The sequence below is a fragment of the Pan paniscus genome, chromosome 4 (genome assembly GCF_029289425.2).
Source record: "Pan paniscus chromosome 4, NHGRI_mPanPan1-v2.0_pri, whole genome shotgun sequence".
Taxonomy (NCBI): domain Eukaryota; kingdom Metazoa; phylum Chordata; class Mammalia; order Primates; family Hominidae; genus Pan; species Pan paniscus.
Genome location: NC_073253.2, coordinates 134,067,652 through 134,088,507, shown reverse-complemented (window position 1 = coordinate 134,088,507; position 20,856 = coordinate 134,067,652). Strand labels below are relative to the sequence as shown.

Here is a 20,856-nt window from a genome sequence, read left to right as displayed (position 1 = left end):
TCACCTGAGCCTGGGGAAATCGAGGTTACATGATGCCACCACTGTACTCCAACCTGGGCAACAGAGTGAGATCCCCTGCCTCAAAAAAAAATTTTTTTATGTGTTTACTGACAACCATCTTGCTGTAATGAAAAAAGTCTACAGCAGTCATAGCAGGTTGCCTACCCAAATCCATTCCCTACTCCCACTACTCCCAACCCAACTTTCTACTACCTGTCAGACCTTTGGTCGGGTGTTTCTGTCCTCAGGAAAGCTACCCCTTAACCCAGAGCAGAAGGTGGATCTGGATTATTCTGAGTCAGGCAGACTCCTTTCCTCTTGCCAGGGATAACTGAGGAATAGGCATGTTGCACAATTCAGATTTAGGACAAGTCTGCTAGGAGCTTCTAGATTGTTTGCTTATAAAGAGAGACATATGGAAGGAACAGTCCTTTTTGTTCTCACTGGACATATTATGTGCAGATGTCATGCAAAGAGCCTCTGCAGCCACCCAGTGCCAGGCACACTGAAGACGATAGTGATGAAAAATATCAAGAACCTGGATCCTTGGTGATACTGCAAAGCCCTTATATTTAACAACCCTGAAGTCACTTAGCCTAACTCAGGACTTATACTTAATGAGAAAATAAATCCCCCATTTTTCAAGCAGTTTGGGAGCTGGGTTTTCTGCAAACTCCAGTGCAAAGTATCCTAACTGATAAAGGTGCTAGCTAACAACAACTATTCTTCTTGGGGCTTGTTTTAAAGTAAGAATGTAAAGCGTAAGCTTGATCAGGACTATGAAAGATATAAGAAGATGGATAGCAATATATGGATCTTCCTTGAAGAATATACACCTGAAATACACAGCGTCCAACAGCAAGGGCACAGCAAAGGTTTCAAAGCACACCAACAGTGAAAATGCCGAAGGGTCAAAGGGCTACTGGAGCTTGGAAAAGTTAACACTGATCCTCATGCCACACAATGGAAAATACTAATAACAATAAGAAACAGTTAAAAAGTAACAAGACACGGGGCTGGTGGGGCAAGGTATGGAGATACTTTCTGATACAGAGATAATTCCAGTATGTTTAAATGGATTAAGATTTTATTAAAAATCTGAACAAAACTGCACCACTAACTCAGGTTAATCCTTAAATACACAAAGACCTATTACCTCTCCAGACACTACCTTCATCACAAGTTGTCAAGCTACTTAAGATAAAATGTTCACAAGAATTAAAATAGGAGCATAACATGAATGCAATGTAATTACAACTTTATTAACAGCACAATACTGAAAAGACACTTTGGTTTAAATGTTTTAATGGAACTATATTGGCGAAGGTAAGTAATGGTACTTTCAGAAAACACACAGAATGAGTTTTTCCCTCTAGATAGTAAAATGAACAACTTTAATATATCCCCAAATCATGACTGTACCTGTTGTCTTTTGGCTGCCATAATGTTCAGCTTATCCACTTCAGGTTTTAGGGCTTTATACTGGATTCCTAAGTCTTGTTCATTGCCAGCATTCCTCAACTTCAAGATACCATCTTCCACCTATAAAATAACGAAGACCCCAAAACCCAAAAATTCTGAATGTAGGTCTGTAAATAAAGAAGATGGCATCCTAGAAATTTTCATTCCTGTTAACAACTACTCAAAAAGCAATCCAAACTTAGCTCTCTTGAGAGTTTGCGCATGGTCTTCTAACATTTAAACAGCAATTACACAGGAGCTTCATAGTGGGAAAAACACTAATATTGGCCTCTAAAAGTACAAAATTCCCTCCCCCTCCCCCTCCCTCTCCCTCTCCCCACGGTCTCCCTCTGATGCCGAGCCGAAGCTGGACTGTACTGCTGCCATCTCGGCTCACTGCAACCTCCCTGCCTGATTCTCCTGCCTCAGCCTGCCGAGTGCCTGCGATTGCAGGCGCGTGCCGCCACGCCTGACTGGTTTTCGTATTTTTTTGGTGGAGACGGGGTTTCGCTGTGTTGGCCGGGCTGGTCTCCAGCTCCTAACCGCGAGTGATCCGCCAGCCTCGGCCTCCCGAGGTGCCGGGATTGCAGACGGAGTCTGGTTCACTCGATGCTCAACGGTGCCCAGGCTGCAGTGCAGTGGCGTGATCTCGGCTTGCTACAACCTCCACCTCCCAGCCACCTGCCTTGGCCTCCCAAAGCGCCGAGAGTGCAGCCTCTGCCCGGCCGCCACCCCGTCTGGGAAGTGAGGAGCGTCTCTGCCTGGCCGCCCATCGTCTGGGACGTGAGGAGCCCCTCTGCCTGGCTGCCCAGTCTGGAAAGTGAGGAGCATCTCTGCCCGGCCGCCATCCCATCTAGGAAGTGAGGAGCGCCTCTTCCCGGCCGCCATCCCATCTAGGAAGTGAGGAGCATCTCTGCCCGGCCGCCCATCATCTGAGATGTGGGGAGCGCCTCTGCTCCACCGCCCCGTCTGGGATGTGAGGAGCGCCTCTGCCCGGCCGCGACCCCGTCTGGGAGGTGAGGAGCGTCTCTGCCTGGCCGCCCCGTCTGAGAAGTGAGGAGACCCTCCGCCTGGCAACCGCCCCATCTGAGAAGTGAGGAGCCCCTCCGCCCGGCAACCACACCGTCTGGGAAGTGAGGAGCGTCTCCGCCCGGCAGCCACCCCGTCCGGGAGGGAGGTGGGGGTCAGCCCCCGCCAGGCCAGCCGCCCCGTCTGGGAGGGAGGTGGGGGGGGGGTCAGCCCCCCGCCCGGCCAGCCGCCCCGTCCGGGAGGTGAGGGGCGCCTCTGCCCGGCCAGCCGCCCTGTCCGGGAGGGAGGTGAGGGGGTCAGCCCCCCGCCCAACCAGCCGCCCCGTCCGGGAGGTGAGGGGCGCCTCTGCCCGGCCGCCCCTACTGGGAAGTGAGGAGCCCCTCTGCCCAGCCGCCACCCCGTCTGGGAGGTGTACCCAACAGCTCATTGAGAACAGGCCATGATGACAATGGCGGTTTTGTGGAATAGAAAGGGGGGAAAGGTGGGGAAAAGATTGAGAAATCGGATGGTTGCCGTGTCCGTGTAGAAAGAAGTAGACATGGGAAACTTCATTTTGTTCTGTACTAAGAAAAATTCTTCGGCCTTGGGATCCTGTTGATCTGTGACCTTACCCCCAACCCTGTGCTCTCTGAAACATGTGCTGTGTCCACTCAGGGTTAAATGGAAAAAATAAAATAAATAAATAAAAGTACAAAATTTAATGTATCTTGGTTTCTCAACTCCAGAACTCTACAAGGAAAATATTTAATCATTACTGGAAAAAGGGAAGGAGTCAAAACAGTATCTTTGCTACAAGTTCTTCATTACAGCCAAGACAACACTGGCTCAGAACAGAGCCAGGATGATATATACTTGGAATAGAGGAGTAAGTGGAAATTAAACAAAAACATCTCCGGTCCATTGAGATAAACCAAATTCAAAACCAAACTAAATCCTAAGGAATACTGAACTAAGGAAGGCCAGTAGCAATCTTCCTGTGATAGAACAAATTACAGACATAGGCCTGTATACTTACAACTTTCAGCTGAACAAGTAATTTGTAGACATCTGCCATGTCGGCCAAAATCAGCAACCGGGTAACAGCAGAGAGCAAAGCTCGAGCTGCCCGAACCATGTTGCCTCGCTTCACAGAAGAGCAGGGATCATCTGCGAACTCTCCTGCAGCAGTCTTCATCAAATCACCTGTTTTACAGAATGAAAAACAAACTCAGCAAGAATGAACTCAAATAACTGATCTACATTTTTAAAAATATAAAAATAATCCAAACTTTGTATATTTCATGCACAAATTTAGTTTAAGAGTTTTCATTTCTGTTGTTGTTTGCTGTTCCTTTGTTTGTTTTATAGCTATCACTAAAAAAAGCACCTTCATATATTGCTGGTGAAAGCAAAATATCTGGAAAGTGACTTGGCACTATATATCAAGAGGCTTAAAAATATTTCCCTTTGATCTAATAATGTTCCTTTCCCAAAAAAAGGGCATTATATGTATCCAAAAAAAAGAAAAATTCAAGATTTGAACAGGAGAAAAAAACATATCTAATAAAATCTACTCTCACATCCATAGAATACAGAAACAGGGCCACAATTATGCAGAACCACCACACTTCATTAATCATCCCAACTACATGATGTGTACAGCCATAACAGAGACTCACTGGTATGTAAAAATACAGAGCTCAGCCATTGATTCATTCATTTCCTTCGCAGAACACTACCAAAAGCTCACATGCTCAATAAGCATCTAGTTAAGTAAATTATGGTATGGCCTACAATTGACTGTTATGAAAATATTTATATATATGAAAAATGTTAAGCAGAAACAAATGAAATCATAAATGTATGCTTCTTTTTAAATACAGAGGAAAGACTGGAGTCAAAAGGCAAATAATAGTTATCATTGGGTTACACACAGCCTCTTTACATTTGGTACTTATAAAAAGTTTGAAGAGGTATTGTATCTATAATTTTTTAAAAACTAGCTAAAAACATATAAAATAGATTTTACTATAGCTTATAGGAATATCCAACTTATACAATCCTGAGTTCAAGAATTTATTTATAGGCTGGGCATGGTGGCTTACACCAGCAATCTCGGCACTTTGTGAGGCCAAGGCAGGAGAATCTCTTGAGCCCATGTGTTTGAGGTTGCAGTGAGCCATGATTGCACCACTGCACTCTAGCGTGGGTGATAGAACAAGACCCTGTCTCTTTAAAAAAATTTTTAAAAATAATTTATAACATTTCCTAGAAACTTGTGAAACTTATACTTTCTGTCATTTGTGTCTTAAAATTATTTACAGTGCCCATTGCCACTCTTTTCTTACAGCTAGAAGCAACTAAAGGGCCAGTGTTGTGTCTTGTCCACTGGTTATACAAATAGGGTCTCTATGGAGACTATCTTTGGAATCCTGGAAAAGCAATTACTCCCTCCTTTGGCTAAGCAAGCCCACTTCAGTTCACATTAAAGCCTAAAACCCATTCACACTCTCAAGTCTTCCCTGAATTTTTTTTTTTTTAAGGCACTTTCAAGAAGACTAGCTATTTCTCAACAGACCTATCAAATTTCTCCTAGCTATCATCTTTGGATGCACAACACAAGCAGAAGAGGGGGGAAAAATTGCCTCACATGCATATATTAATTAGGCTTAGAAGCACTGTATAATTCTAAGAGTAAGATACGCTCCACATATTTGTCAGGCCAGAAAAAAACTTCCAATGAATTATATAGTTAAAAGGTTTTCCTGGATCTAACACAGTCTTCTCTCTTACATCTTCAGGAAGATACAGACATATGGCAATCATTATGTGGATTTGTAACATTAATGCTAGTATCTTCTGGTATTTTAAAACATGGAGCTCATTCATTCTTTTATTTGTTCAACAAATGTTTGAGCACCCATCGCACATCAAGGGCATACCCTACTGGAGCTCTATGGAGGGAAGGAGGGAGACAAAAAATTAACAGCTGGTTAAGACACGGCATTTGGTCTCAAAGGGTTCACAAATTATAGAGTATTACAATGCACCCAAAAATTAAATAGCCTTGTGAACAAGGTGCTCTGGAAATATGCTGAAGAAAACTATTTACTCAGGGAAGAATTTATCTGAAAAGCCTTGCAGAAAGAGATATTTGCCTTAAAAATATATTAATAATGTCTTAGGCTGGGCACGGTAGTTCACACCTGTAATCCCAGCACTTTGGGAGGCCGAGGTGGGTGGATCACCTGAGGTCAGAAGTTTGAGACCAGCCTGGCCAACATGGTGAAACTCCGTCTCTACTAAAAAAATACAAAAAAATAGCCAGGTGTGGTGGCAGGCACCTGTATTCCCATCTACTCGGGAGGCTGAGGCACAAGAATCACTTGAACCTGGGAGGCGGAGGTTGCAGTGAACCGAGAATGCGCCACTGCACTCCAGCCTGAGCAACAAGAGTGAAACTCCATCTCAAATATATATATATATAAATACTGTCTTAAACAATATTACTACCAAACGAGAGAATAAGCAAGAGATGTTGACCCTATATAATAAGCAGAACTTCACCTAATTTAGCACTTACTACACACTAAAAACAAACAAATCCACTTCCAAAACACAAAGCTGAACATAACATCCCTGCCTTCAAATAATTTATCCAGAAAAGATGGATTTGACCATTAAGAAATTATGTGGCATTTTAACATACAAGCTGTAAGAAAGAAAACACAAGGTGTCATGGGAATTCAAAGGAGGAAGCACTAACAACTAGTTTAGGGAAGAAATGAATACCAGCAACAGCTTTATGGAAGGCTTGGTACTCTGAAATGAACCCATCCCTCAAAGGAGAGGAAGGATGTGGGCAGCAGAGTTAAGGGAGTTACCACCTCAAGCAGAAGGAACAGTAACATAATAATGTCCAACACTGGCTGGGTGCAGTGGCTCACACCTATAATCCCAGCACTTTGGGAGGCTGAGACCGGTGGATCACTTGAGGTCAGGAGTTTAAGACCCATCTGGCCAATACGGTGAAACCCCATCTCTACTAAAAATGCAAACAGCCAGACATGGTGGCAGGTGCCTGTAATCCCAGTTACTTGGGAGGCTGAGGCAGGAAAATCACTTGAACCCAGGAGGCGGAGGTTGCAGTGAGCCGAGATTGCGCCACTGCACTCCAGCCTGGGCAACAAAGCGAGAGTCTGTCTCAAAAAAAAAAAAAAAAGTCCAACATCTACTCTATGGCACTACACATATTTTTAAAATTCTGTCACCCACCTAGAGAGTAAGTGGTATTAGCCTTTGCTTACAAATAATGCAACTAAAGCTTATACAGATTAACTAACTAAATCCCTGCCACCTAACTAGTAAATGGCAGAGTCAGGATTTGTAATGCCAGTATTTATGCTCTTTGTAGAACCACTTATCATGCCGAGGTATACAATAAGGCTTGTATATTATATATTAATATATAATTCATATATTAATTAGGCTTAGAGGCATAATATCTAGTCTGAATTATCTAGTCTAACTGAGGAGTAAGGGATATGCTTAGAAGCAGCAGAAGATGGGAGTAGAAAGGCCAGAGACAAACAGAATTCAATTCCCTCAACCAGAGTGAAGTCAAAGTAAAGAGGATTAACCTATCTAAAGTACATACAATAAACCTAACCAGAGAGATGGATCAGAAAGCTACAGCGAGAGCCCAGAAAAGAGTAGTAGTAAATTACAAAGGCAGGGGTCAAAAGATCTGATCACCTTTGATTAAGCACAGTACATTATTTAAAGGTTGCAAGCTAGGGCCTTTCTGAGCGGGAGAAGAAAGCCAGAGATGTATGAAAACACATGAGTTGGGAAAGATTTAGAAAAAAAAAAAAGTTAGGACCCTCGAGACTGTGGACAGCAGAGTAAGGAGAGGAAGATTCTGCAATAAAAGAAACAATAAAGAGAACCAAGACTGTCAAAAACAAGAAGGCCAGACTTGTAAGAGAAAACTGGTCAACCAAAACAAATGTAAACATAGAGATCAATCAACTTTGAGAATCCAGAAATATATTCTGATTTTAACAAGAGTGCCGAGAATATTCAATGAAGAATGGTCTTGTCCACAAATGGTGCTAGGACAAGTGCAATATGCAAAAGAATTAAATTGGACCCCTATCTCACACCATATACTTACAAAACTTATCAAAACCTAAATGTTAGAGCTAAAATTATAAAACACTTAGAAGATAACACTGGTGTAAGTCTTCATGACCTCTGATTCACAATGGTTTCTTAGCTATGACACCAAAAGTACAAACAACAGAACAAAAAACAGGTAAGTTTGACATCATCAAAAAAATTTAAAATTTTGTGCTTCAAAGAACACTACCAAGAAAGTAAAAAGACAACCCACAAATGAAAGGAAATTTCTGCAAATTATAAGGATCTAGTATCCAGAATATATAAAGAACTCTTATACTAAATAATTTTTTTTTTAAGTTGGCTGCAGTGGCATGTGTCTGCAGTCCTAGCTACTTGAGAGGCTGAGGCAGGAGGACTGCTTGAGCCCAGAAGTTAGCATCTAGCCTGGGCAACATAGCAAGACCTGGCTTCGTTAAAAACAAACAAACAAACAAAAATAGACCAATAATCCAACTTAAAATAGGCAAAGGATTTAAACAGGTGCCTGTCTGAAGATTTAGAAATGGCCAACAAGCACATGAAAAGATGCTCAACCTCACTAGCCATCAGGTAATACAAATCAAAACCACACAAAGATATCACTTCGTACTTAGTTAGGATGGCTATAATAAAAAAGGCAGATAATAGCAAATGGCAAGAATATGGGGAAATTAGAACTCTCATACCCCAATGCTGGGAATGTAAAAAGGTGCAGCTGCTTTGGAAGACAGTCTGGCAGTTCCTCAAAGGGTTAAATGTTATCATATGACTCAGTAATTCCACTGCTAGGTGGATATGGTTTGGATCTGTGTCCCTGCCCACATCCCATGTCAAACTGTAATTCTCAATGTTGGAGGTGGGGCCTGGTGGGAGATGAGTGGATCATAAGAGTGGTTTCTCATGAATGGGTTAGTACCAACCTCTTGGTGCTGTTCTTGTGATGGTGAATGAGTTCTCATGAGATCTGGTTGTTTACAGGTGTGTGACACCTCTCCCACCCCCTCTCTTGCTCCTCCCCGCCATGTTAGATGCCTAGCTCCCCATTTCCCTTCCACCATGATTGGAAGCTTCCTGAGGCCACCCCAGAAGGAGAAGACACTATGCTTTCTGTACAGCCTCCAGAACCTTGAGCCAATTAAACCTCTTTTCTTTATAAATTACCCAGTTTCAGGTATTTCTTTATAGCTATGTGAGAACGGACTAATATAAGTTGGTGCAAAAGTAATTGCAGTTTTCATCACCTTTTTTTTAAATGGCCAAAACCATAACTACTTTTGCACCAACCTAATACATAGCTACACAACTAAAAACCTGTACATGAATGCTTACAGTGTCACCATTCATAACAGCTGAAAAAGCAGAAAGAACCCAAACATCTACCAACTGAAAAACAGACATACAAAATGTGGCATTATCCAGTATTTAGCCGTAAGAAAAAATGAAGTGCTGATACATGTGCAACATGGATGAACTTTCAAAACATATGTTAAGTGAAAGAATACTGTATTGTTCCCTTTATATGAAATCGCCATTTGCCACAACAGGCAAATCCATAGAGACAGAAGGTAATGCTTGCTGGGCAGTGGGAAGCAGGTAAGAATGAGGACTAACTTCTAATAGGTAAAACTAGGTTTCTTTCTGGGATGATGAAAATGTCTGAAACTACACAGTGGTGATGGCTGCACAACCTAATGAATATACTAAAAACCACTGAATTGTGCACTTTAAAATGATGAATTTTATGTATGTTGAGTTATAGCTCAATAAACACAAAGAAAAAAAAACAGTATTGAATGCAGTAACATGAAAGAGCACAGGCTCTGGAGCTGGATATAGGCCTAAGTTTTGGCTTTGCCACTTGCCAGCTATGCAACTAGACTTTATGATTCTGTTTCCTCTTCTGCACGATGTGTAGAATACCTGCTGTGAGTGTCAATTAAGATACCTTGTAAAATGCCTAGTTCAGTGCCTTGCAGCAAGCACTAGGAGACAAAATAGGGTTGGTAGAAATGATTAATACTAGGTAAAACAAGATCAGAAGACAGAGAAAAGGTCTTCACTGTGTTTCATCAGTATTCACCTATTCAACAGCAATCTTCGAGAGCATTCATGCCTCTTTCAAAACATGCTTACTGATCACCTTCTATCAGCCAGGCACTATTCTAAATGCTCCAGGAAATTAACCAACCAGGCCAGGAAAAAATCCCGGGCTCCAGGGAACTTACATTCTAGTGGGAGAGAAAGACAATAAACAATAGTACTGGAGTAGGGTCGGGGGCAGTGACAGAAAGGAAGACAGAGAGAAAAGGGATGTAAGATACAATTTAAAATAGGGGCCTCCTTGAAAAAATACCATTTGATTTGAAGACAGTCTTGACAAAGGAATCACAGGAATAATGTGGCTATCTGGAGGAAGAGCATTCCAGGTAGAGGGAACACCAAATCAAAGATCTAAAAAGATTATGGAAGGCCAAGGAAGCCAATGTAGCTAGCACAAGACAACGAAGAAGACGAGTGGCTTTCTGGGAGTTGCACACACCAGATTTCAAGGGTAATAAAGTAAGTTATAAATAAGACTGCTCTTTCAAGAATTTGGCCTGAGACCAGACACGGTGGCTCACATCTGTGATCTCAGCACTTTGAAAAGTCCAGGCAGGAGGACCACTTGAGACAAGGAGTTCAAGACCAGCCTACGTAACATTGTGAGACCTCATCTCTACAAATAATAAAGAAAAATTAGCCAGGCATGGTGGCATTCACCTATAGTCTTAGCTACTTGGGAGGCTAAGATGGGATGATCGCTTGAGCCCAGGAAGCCAAGGTTGCAGTGAGCCACGATCATGCCACTGCACTCCAGCGCATGAGTGACAGACGCCATCTCCCAAGAAAAAAAAAATTCGGCCCATTACCAGGAGGAAAAGCAAGGGCTACTAAAGGAATTATTTTCTACTTTATTTTCAATTTTATGTAGCACCTATAATCCCAGCATTCTGGGAAGCTGAGGCAGGAGGATCACTTGAGCCCAGGGAGTTTGAGACCAACATAGTGAGAACCAACATAGTGAGACCAACATAGTGAGACCAACATAGTGAGACCAACATAGTGAGAACCTGTCTCTATTTAAAAAAAAAAAATTAATTAGCTAAGTGTGGCGGTGCATGCCTGTAATCCCAGCTACTCAGGAGGCTGAAGTGGGAGGATCACTTGAGCACACGAGGTCAAGGCTACAGTGAGCTGGGACTGTACCACTGCACTCCAGACCACTCCAGCGCAAGACCCTGTCTCAGAATATAAAAATCTTGTGTAGGGGTACCAGTATAATAGAGAATAAGATCATAAACTCAGAAGTCAAAAAACAAAAACCACAGCTTCACCACTTAATAGTCTCAGGTTCCACAGTTGTAAAACAGAGATAACAATACTGATCATCTTCACTTTGCACAGTAGCACAGGACTGTAAAAATGACCATACAAGCTGAAACAGTGCAACCTGATCTTAATCAGAGATTAATCACAGAGAATTATGATTCTCCCGTAACCTTTAAAAATTTTTGGCAGTTTCCAACACCATATTTGGAGAAAAGAAAAAAATAAATTTTTTAAAAATAAGACCCCCCAAAATTTTGTCAGACAGGCATGTGAGCTCACAACTGTAATCCCTGCACTTTGGGAGGTCAAGGTAGGAGAATCGATTGAGCCCAGGAGTTTCCTGAGATCACCCTGGCCAACAAAGTGAGACCCCATCTCTACAAAATAAAAATTAAAAATACTTTTGTCTACGCATTAAAAATTCCTTTATTGTCTATTATAAATGTATAGGGATATGATATAGTCAACTAATATTTACTTAATGTACTAAATTAAAACATTATAAACACTGAGACAAAATATTTTATTTCCTTGTGAAAAAAAATTTTCAAAAGTAGTTTGAACAATGCTTCCCTGCCTTCTTCTTGTCATTTACATTAGGGTGCAGAATGAGCATCTTTTTAATCCCTTGGCGAATCATCATATTTCTTTCTAAGTTTGGACCCATTTCCAACATTTTATCCAATATCTACACTTATTTGTCATGAATATCTTCAAGAGTTCCTTTAATGTGTCATTTTTAATGATGTCACCCATTCTCTTGGACATCACAACCACATTCCTCATTTAAGTCGAGAAGTTTGCCTTCACTAAGTAGTTCTAGCTGCATAGCTAGAGTTTTAAATGGCAGCAGGGTCAACATTTCCACAATCAGCTATTTCTTCCCTTTATATTCTAATCAAATTTCAATTCCAGGTCTATCACTTTTCATTTCTTTGTTGCACATTCATCTTTGTTGTGTTGAATAATCTTTCAATTATTCAATTCTGTCAAGTAGTTCATGTGGGTTTATCACTAGGAGAAAAGGAAGCAACACAACTACACACTTTGCATAAACTGAACAGATTTGCAGGGAACTATCACCAACAGACTTTGAAAGAAGTGACATGACTGGTCATGATGTACATCGGTTATTTATGCAGCTATTTGTACACTTAAAAGCTAGCAGCGAAGTTTGTACAGCCACCCTTGAACAACATAGTTTGGGTTTGAATTGCGTGGGTTTATTTATACGTGGATTTTGTTCAATAAGCATATTGAAAATTGTTTCAGAGATTTGCAAAAATTTGAAAAAAACTCATCATGTAATCCAGAAGTACCAAAAAATTAAGAGAAAGTTAGGTATATCGTGAATGCATAAAATATCTGTAGATACTAGCCTATTTTATCATTTACTACCATAAATATACACAAACCTATCACAGAAAGTTAACCAATCAAAACTTATGCACACAAACACAGGCCGTACATGGTGCCATTCGCAGACAAGGGAAATATAATCAAACATAAAATTAATTGTAGTACACACTGTACTACTGTAATAATTTTGTAGCCATCTCCTATTGCTATTGCAGTATGCTCAAGTATTGTGAATATCCACTTAAAATGCCATATGATGCATCTGCATGCGATGCTAATCATCTCCACCTGAGCAGTTCACAGCCAGTAAATTGCATGACAGTGAAAAGTGATCATTCGTAGTTCTCATTCATCATGTTTAGTACAACACTCAAAACATTGAGAAACACCATGAAGCTAATACAAAGTGCCACTAGTGATGCTGGAAGTACTACCAAGAAGTAGAGAAAAGTCATGACATTGTAAGAAAAAGCTGAACTGCCTGATACATACTGTGAATTGAAGTCTGCAGCTGTGGTTGCAGGCATGAGCCACCGTGCCCACCCTTCTGTTGCACTTTTTTTTTTAGACGGAGTTTTGCTCTTGTTGCCCAGGCTGGAATGCAGTGGCGCAATCTCAGCTCACTGCAACCTCCGTCTCCCAGGTTCAAGTGATTCTCCTGCCTCAGCCTCCCGAATAGCTAGGATTACAGGCATGCGCCACCATGCCTGGCTAATTTTTCTATTCTTTTTTTTTTCAGTAGAGACAGGGTTTCTCCATGTTGGTCAGGCTGGTCTCAAACTCCTGACCTCAGGTGATCTGCCTGCCTTGGCCTCCCAAAGTGCTGGGATTACAGGTGTGAGCCACTGCACCTGGCCTTCTGCTGCACTTTTTAATGGCATTTGGGAACCCTTCTCTTGGTCAGCAGAAGCTGCTTCCCCCGTTATCTTGACATTTTTAAAGCCACATCTCTCTTAAATTATCAAACCATCCCTTGCTGGCATTAAATTCTCCAACTCTAGATCTTTCACCTCCCTTTTGCTTTAAATTGTCATATAATGACTTTGCTTTTTCTCGAATCTTACTAGTCTATAGGTATGCCTTTCTTATAGCAGCCCTGCACCCACACAGAAGCTGCATTTTATCTTGTGTTGACAAGATAAAATTATTTTCATAAAAAGTGCAGGGTTTTCATGCTTGCTGCTGTAGCAGCTACAGCTTCATGGATTTTCTTTTTTTACAGTGGTGTGCTGAATTCATTTATCAGGAGTTCAAAACCAGCCTGGCCAACATGGCAAAACCCCGTCTCTACTAAAAATACTAAATTTAGCTGGGTGTGGTGGCGAGCACTTGTAATCCCAGCTACTGGAGAGGCTGAGACACGAGAATCGATTGAACCCAGGAGGCAGAGGTTGCAGTGAGCCGAGATGGCACCACTGCACTCCAGACTGGGCGACAGAGCAAGACTCTGTCTCTAAATACACACATACACACACACACACATACATACATACATACATACATACATACATCTACATCTACTCTAATTTATTTTAGCTCACAGCCCTAATGACAAATCCTTAATTTCATGGCTAACATAAAGTATTAGTAATGAAAAAATACATCAGAAACACACTGTATAATGGGTTAAAATATTCACACTTTCTCCATCAGCAAAACTATAAACAAGTATATATATAAGCCCCCAGCTAAAAATGAGGTCCTCAAACTTCTGAATGGTCATCCTTACAAAAAAAAAAAATGACACTAAGACTAACTTGAGATGTTTAATAAGTTTTATTTCAAAATTAAATGTAAAAAGAACCCATGCTCAAAACCTTGCTTAAAAAAATTGTAAAAAGGAATCAACTTTTTTTTTTCCTCCATCTCTCATGTCTCTTAAAAGAACTCTAAAAATAAAAAAAGATGGCCAGGTATGGTGGTCACGCCTGTAATCCCAGCACTTTGGAAGGCCGAGGTGGGTGGATCACCTGAAGTCAGGAGTTCGAGACCAGTCTGACCAACATGGCAAAACCCCATCTCTACTAAAAGTACAAAATTAGCCAGGCGTGGTGGCACATGCCTGTAATCCCACCTACTCAGGAGGCAGAGGCAGGAGAATTGCCTGAACCCGGAAGGCAGAGGTTGCAGTGAACCGAGGTCATGCCATTGCACTCCAGCCTGGGCAACAAGAGCGAAACTCTGTCTAAAAAAACAAAATGTGGCAGAAGGCTGGGCACGATGGCTCAGCACTTTGGGAGGCTGAGGGTAGGGGATTACTTGAGATCAGAGGTTCAAGACCAGAACTACTAAAAAATAATAATACAAAAATTAGCCAGGCACGGTGGCCTGGGTGACAGAGTAAGACTCCATCTCAAAAAAAAATTTTTTTAATAAAAAAAATTAAAAATTTAAAAAGATACCTGTTAGTTTAAATATATAAGATATCAAAAGGGCTCTCTGCACACAAAAGGGCAAACTGGGGAAACTGAGGTAGACAGGAAATATATCCAAGATTGCACGGTTGTAAAACCTGACTTTGTCCCAGCTGTTTCCAGTCAACTACGCTACATCTACTAACAAAGGAGATGAAACTTAAGAGAACTCAATACTACTGTACCATCTGCCATGAAATAAAATCTGTCATCCCCTGATGTTCTCTCCTGAGCTGGGAATAAAACAAGTTCCTCTGGAGTTTAAAACAAAGACAATGGGCAATTATAAAGTAAACAAACAAACAAAAAAACCCACAATTCTTTATTAGGAGAAGACAAAATCAAGAAGTTTTTGAAGCATCAAATATCATGAGTAAATTCCCCTGAAAGCAACCAAACTTTATAAAGTTACGGGGAAAGGATAGGCTTGGAAAATATTTGGGTGATGGATAAAAAAAACAAAAGGCTTGTTTGTTTTAACCTGAACCTGTTACATTGCTCCTTTAAAACAAAGAATGCTATGAAGTAATGTTAATGAATATAACTACTTCTCTCCCAGAACACTACTTGGTGTAGATGAAATAAGGTATTGGAACTGGGTCTAAATCCAGCTTCGATATTTGGCAGCTGTGTTACTTTGGGTTGTTTTATCTCTAGCTGTTTTCTTTTCTGTAAAATGAGTACACATCTCCCATACCTTACTCAGTTGTTTTGAAAATTAAATGAAATAATATATGCAAAGCTCAACAAATACTTCTGTGCCCCCTTCTACTTTTCCATCTACTTTTTCCAGTTTTTAAACCTATTTAGAACATGTCATTATCCACAGACCAGCTGTTTCTTACCTTTTTAGAAATAAAGTCATGATAGCAAGTTTCCTAAAGGACAGAGGAAATGTTAGCTTTTAATTTTAAATGTTGAAGCTGTAAAGGATGAGGGGAGCTTCCTTCACTCCACTGTCTATAGTGCAGAAAGTAGTAATAATTGTTCCTTTTGTGCTAATAGCTACAACCAAAGCTTGCTGTGCCTTAAGTTTTTCCAACTGCTTTTTTTAAATTTTTTTTTTTTTTAGCAGTTTTTTTGTTTTGTTTTGTTTCATTTTGTTTTAAAGAAGTTCTCAAGTCAAGCTGGGATTCCTTCCAGTTCTCAGGAACTGGTCATCTTCCTCATCTATCCCATTTACAGTGTCACATCCTAAAATTCTACAGTATACTACAAAAGAAAGGTTCCCAACCACAACGTAATGGCTCAGAAATCCAGCTATGGAAACATCTCTACTGCCTCTAAAAGTCCTCCAAGGAACCTCAATAAATAGGGCAAAGTTATATCTCCTTCCCCAAAATAATACTAAGGATACTTTTAAATAGCTTCTTCACCAGAACCTTTCTACCTTTAAGGTCCAGAAAAAAATTTTTGCCAGCCCAGTAGAGAAACACAGCTTATCTTCGATAAATTATACAATCTGCCCCCACCCAGGTATCTTCATTAATGGAAATGATTTTCATTTCCACTTTAAATAGCAGATATATAACGATCTGTACTGCACAGTGAGAATGGAGATCACAATGTGTTTATGTCCTGGGGAAGGGATGGGATGGTAAACACTACAACCAACACATACCAAAATATCGACAGAGCTTAATCGTAAGGTGGTACAGCCTGATGGGTGATTGTTTATTGTTTATTTTTACTTTCTATAGTGAATATACTTTTATATAAAAAAAGTTTTTAAATGATAAAAATGCCAATATCTTTAGTTTGTGTGTATGATAATAAAACTCAGGCTTCAAATTTTCTTTTTTCTGAAGTATAAAAATCCCATGGCTGCTAGTTCATGCAAAAATGAAAAAGTAAAACTTGCACATATTACAAAATCTTTCTGTAAAAGCTTATAAAGTCAGCTAACTAGAGGGGTTTTATCCAAAATAAGAGTAAGCCAAGTGGTAAAATAAATGGGTATCTGTAGCCCCAATCTCATTTTTAAAATTTTCTGTAGAGTTGCTGCAGGGAAGAAGATTCAATGGTTACACAGACCTTAGGTAGGCATTTCTTAAACAGAACATTTTACAGGAGCATATTGTTTGTTATCAACTGCCAAATCCAAAAGAGAAAAGAGATTTTAAAGACATCCACCTGAATATGCTTCTGCAAACCAGCAAAAACAGCCCTGCGCTAAAATGACAAAAGCTTCCAGGAGAAGAGTTAGACGCCATCAACTATCTTAAACATGTTCAAATTACTCATTTCAGGATCAGTTTCATGAGCATACTTGGAATTCCAACTCTCCCTTCTCCCACTGATTTCCCAGATAACCTTGCTCAAGTAACTTTGTTCTCTTTATCTCAAAATGATTTTAACTATCTAAAACCTTTTATTTCTTCTCAGATACATACTACTACTTTTTTTTTTTTTTTTTTGAGACGGAGTCTCGCTCAGTCGCTCAGGCTGGAGTGCAGTGGCGCGATCTAGGCTCACTGCAAGCTCCACCTCCCGGGTTCACGCCATTCTCCTGCCTTAGCCTCCCCAGTAGCTGGGACTACAGGTGCCCACGACCGCGCCTGGCTAATTTTTTGTATTTTTAGTAGAGATGGGGTTTCACCGTGGTCTCGATCTCCTGACCTCATTATCCGCCCGCCTTGGCCTCCGAAAGTGCTGGGATTACAGGCATGAGCCACCGCACCCAGCCGATATATACTTCTTAACAATAGGAGCCTTCAGTCTTTAAAGTAAAAAACTAGGATTGTAACTATTTCTTAATACCATACTCCTTTGAAAATGTGAAAAGTGAATAAAACTCTTGACATAACAGTATTAAAGAGAAGTCTTTAGTTTGCTGGTATAAAATAATGTTCTTAAATCATATTACTCTCTAGAGGATAGTGTTCAGCCATTAAAAGTTATGTTGTAGAAGAATACTTAATATTACAGAAAGATGTTCAGGATCCATTAAATGAAAAAAAGCAAATGACATAATCAAACCCAACATATCTCTACCCACGTGAGCATATTCACAGAAGACAAACTGGAAAGCATTTAGGACAAAAATGTTAACCATTAGTTTCATCTCTAGGATACAAAATTGTAAGTTTTCATTTTTTTTCTTTTTGCTCTTACTATCAAAACACATGTTCACTGCAGAAAATTAACGCTCATTTTAAAACCGTTTTTAATTCTACCCAGGGAGTAGAACTAGAGGAAGAAAAAAAAAAAAGAGAGAAAGTAACCAACATCACAGGCAAGCCTATAATAAAACTGCCCTGTACTTAACAGCTTGGCATCTTTTTACACAGTGTTTTACAGAGTAAAAAACATCCAGCCCTGGATTTAATGAATGCCCAAAACTTCCCTACCATGAGATTCCTAACTCTTGAAAGTTACTTTTTGGTGCTTTAGCTCCAAAACCTACTGATAAACCTACTTTATACCAAATTCTCTTAAATACATCTGATTTGATTAAGGGATCTCACCAACAAGTGATAGCTTTTTTCTTTTTTCTTTCTGCGACAGAGTCTCGCTGTCGCCCAGGCTGGAGTGCCGTGGCACAATCTCGGCTCACTGCAATCTCTGCCTCCTGAGTTCAAGCAATTCTCCTGCCTCAGCCTCCAGAGTAGCTGGGATTACAGATGTGCGCCAACACGCTCAGCTAATTTTTATATTTTTAGTAGACGGGGTTTCACCATGTTGGTCAGGCTGGTCTCAAACCCCTGACCTCGTGATCCACCCACCTCGGCCTCCCAAAGTGCTGGGATTACAGGCATGAGCCACCATGACTGGCCAGCTCTTTTTTTTTTTTTTTTTTGAGAGTCTCACTCCTTCACCTAGGGTGGTGGTGGTGTGCAGTGGCGCAACCTTGGCTTATTGCAAGCTTCACCTCCCGAGTTCAAGTGATTCTCCCACCTCAGCCACTTGAGTAGATGGGGCTACAGGCGAGTGCTACCACATCTGGCTAATTTTTGTATTTTCAGTAGAGACAGAGTTTCACCATGTTGGTCAGGCTGGTCTCGAACTCCTGACCTCAGGTGATCTACCTGCCTCAGCCTCCCAAAGTGCTGGAATTACAGGCGTGGGCCTGATAACTATTTTCATCTGTTATTCCACCAACTTTCATTTTACAACATAATAAAATAACAGGACCAAGACTTCACAAAATTATCTCCTAACTTCAAGATAATCCAAAGTTAATATATGTTTCCTACCCCATCCCATCCCCATGTCCCACCACTCCCACCCAGCCAAATTTTAATTCATTTTCTATGATCTGGTAATAAAATGTTTTCCACACTTGTCAATATAGATGCAAATTGGCAATACAGATGCAAAGAATAATAGACTTCATAACACAGCCCTTATAAGAAGGAACCAAATGGTAGTATATATTTGGCATAACCCACGTGCCCTATGACATGAGGATGATCCTAAATAACACACTTTAATCTTCTCAATCAAGCCTTCCATTTATCAAGGAGGGATATTTGGTAAAAACAGACCCCTAGATGATATCCCTGTAAGTACAGATAAACTGAGAATAACTCAAAGAATCCCTGACAGATGCCTTAAGAGAACTTTCTGGGATGCAGTTGTTTTTTTGTTTTTTTTTTAAATCCACACAACTGTTTATCTTTTGAAAGAAAAGAGGCCAGGCCCGGTGGCTCATGCCTGTAATCCCAGCACTTTGGGAGGCCAAGGCAGGCCGATCACCTGAGGTCAGGAGTTCAAGACCAGCCTGGCCAACATGCCAAAACCCTGTCTCTACTAAAAATACAAAATTAGCCAGTCATGGTGGCGGGTGCTGGCAATCCCAGCTACTTGGGAGGCTGAGGCAGGAGAATCACTTGAACCCGGGAGGCGGAGGTTGCAGTGAGCCGAGATTGCACCACTGCACTTCAGCCTGGGCGACAGAGCAAGACTCCGTCTTAAAAAAAAAAAAAAAAATCAACCCAGGAAATAAACATTTAATATGAAGTTATTTAAATACTATAAGCCCATCTGAATCAGAGCAAGCCTAGAAAACCTCTTAACTTCCCCCCCTTCCCCATCCCCTGAGGGTAAGGAAAGAAGCTTTGAAATTTCTTTTTCCAGTTGACAGACAGAATGGATTTTAAAAAAAGTTAAAATAAAGTAACACACATATTCATGTTCTCATTTTCCTTACTAATTCAAGTGTGCCCTGCTGCTATTCAGAAACACTCCAAAGAGAGGCACTTACTTCCTGATTACACATTCAAATAAATGCATAACATGCATTTCAACTTGGAATCACTTTCTTAAGAAATTAACTAGTAGAAATCATGTTACTGCAACATCATGGTTGAAGTCATGCCAAAACTAAAATTTTAATACCTAAAATAACTTCCTCAGCTACACTGACTGTACAAATATATTAAGGCAGTAATATTACCCACTGTAACTCATAAATATTATCCTGGTTAGTGTTATTTATTTTTGTGAGCTTAACAAGACAGACTTTTTAATAAAAGGGGAAAAAATGAACCACTTCAAAATGACATTAGAATGTAATAACTTCACTCTTCTTTCCTCAATTCCAAGCTGGCTACAGCAGAACACAAGTCTCTGCAAAGCAGCATATGCTCACACAAGGGTAGTGATCCAGAAGCAGACAGCATCCTTGACACATCCCAAGTCAAAGAAAATATAGCCTCTGCCCTAAAGACTTACAGTTTAAGTCAGGCAGACAACTTTAAGACATAAAATTCCCAGATGACAACCAGCTAATGATTTTTCAGAATTTATATTTTGCTTTTCCTGCTCAAGTTAAATGAAGAACAAGAAAAAATGGATTAAATGGTGAGACTGAAGGAATGGGGTCAATAACAATTTTTAAATTAATTACAGTCTTCAGGAACATCTGAAAGGTAGGAATTGGAGTGGGAGCACTTCTAACAAAAGACCAAGCCACAATGGGATCACATGAAAAGAGACATCCACAAAAATAAGAGGAGAAAACAGGATGAAAATTCTAAGACAACAAGGGGAAAAGGTAAGATAACAAATGAGAAGCCAGAACTCAAAGGAAGACTATGAGAAAAAAATCAGCTGATTTCTTGCTAGTTTTAATAAAGTT

General features: G+C 40.4%; 1 protein-coding gene across 4 annotated transcripts in view; it reads right to left on the bottom strand.

Moving 5' to 3' along the window:
* CTNNA1 (catenin alpha 1) overlaps positions 1-20,856 on the bottom strand; it is a 178,318-nt gene that overhangs the window by 120,370 nt on the left and 37,092 nt on the right. For all 4 annotated transcript variants that reach the window (XM_003829205.7, XM_063604243.1, XM_034960587.3 and 1 more), the window contains 2 exons: positions 3,506-3,672; positions 1,423-1,542 (listed from right to left, as the gene is read on the bottom strand). In XM_003829205.7, the coding sequence (XP_003829253.1) occupies positions 1,423-1,542; positions 3,506-3,672 (287 nt within the window). The remainder of the gene's footprint in view (positions 1-1,422; positions 1,543-3,505; positions 3,673-20,856) is intronic.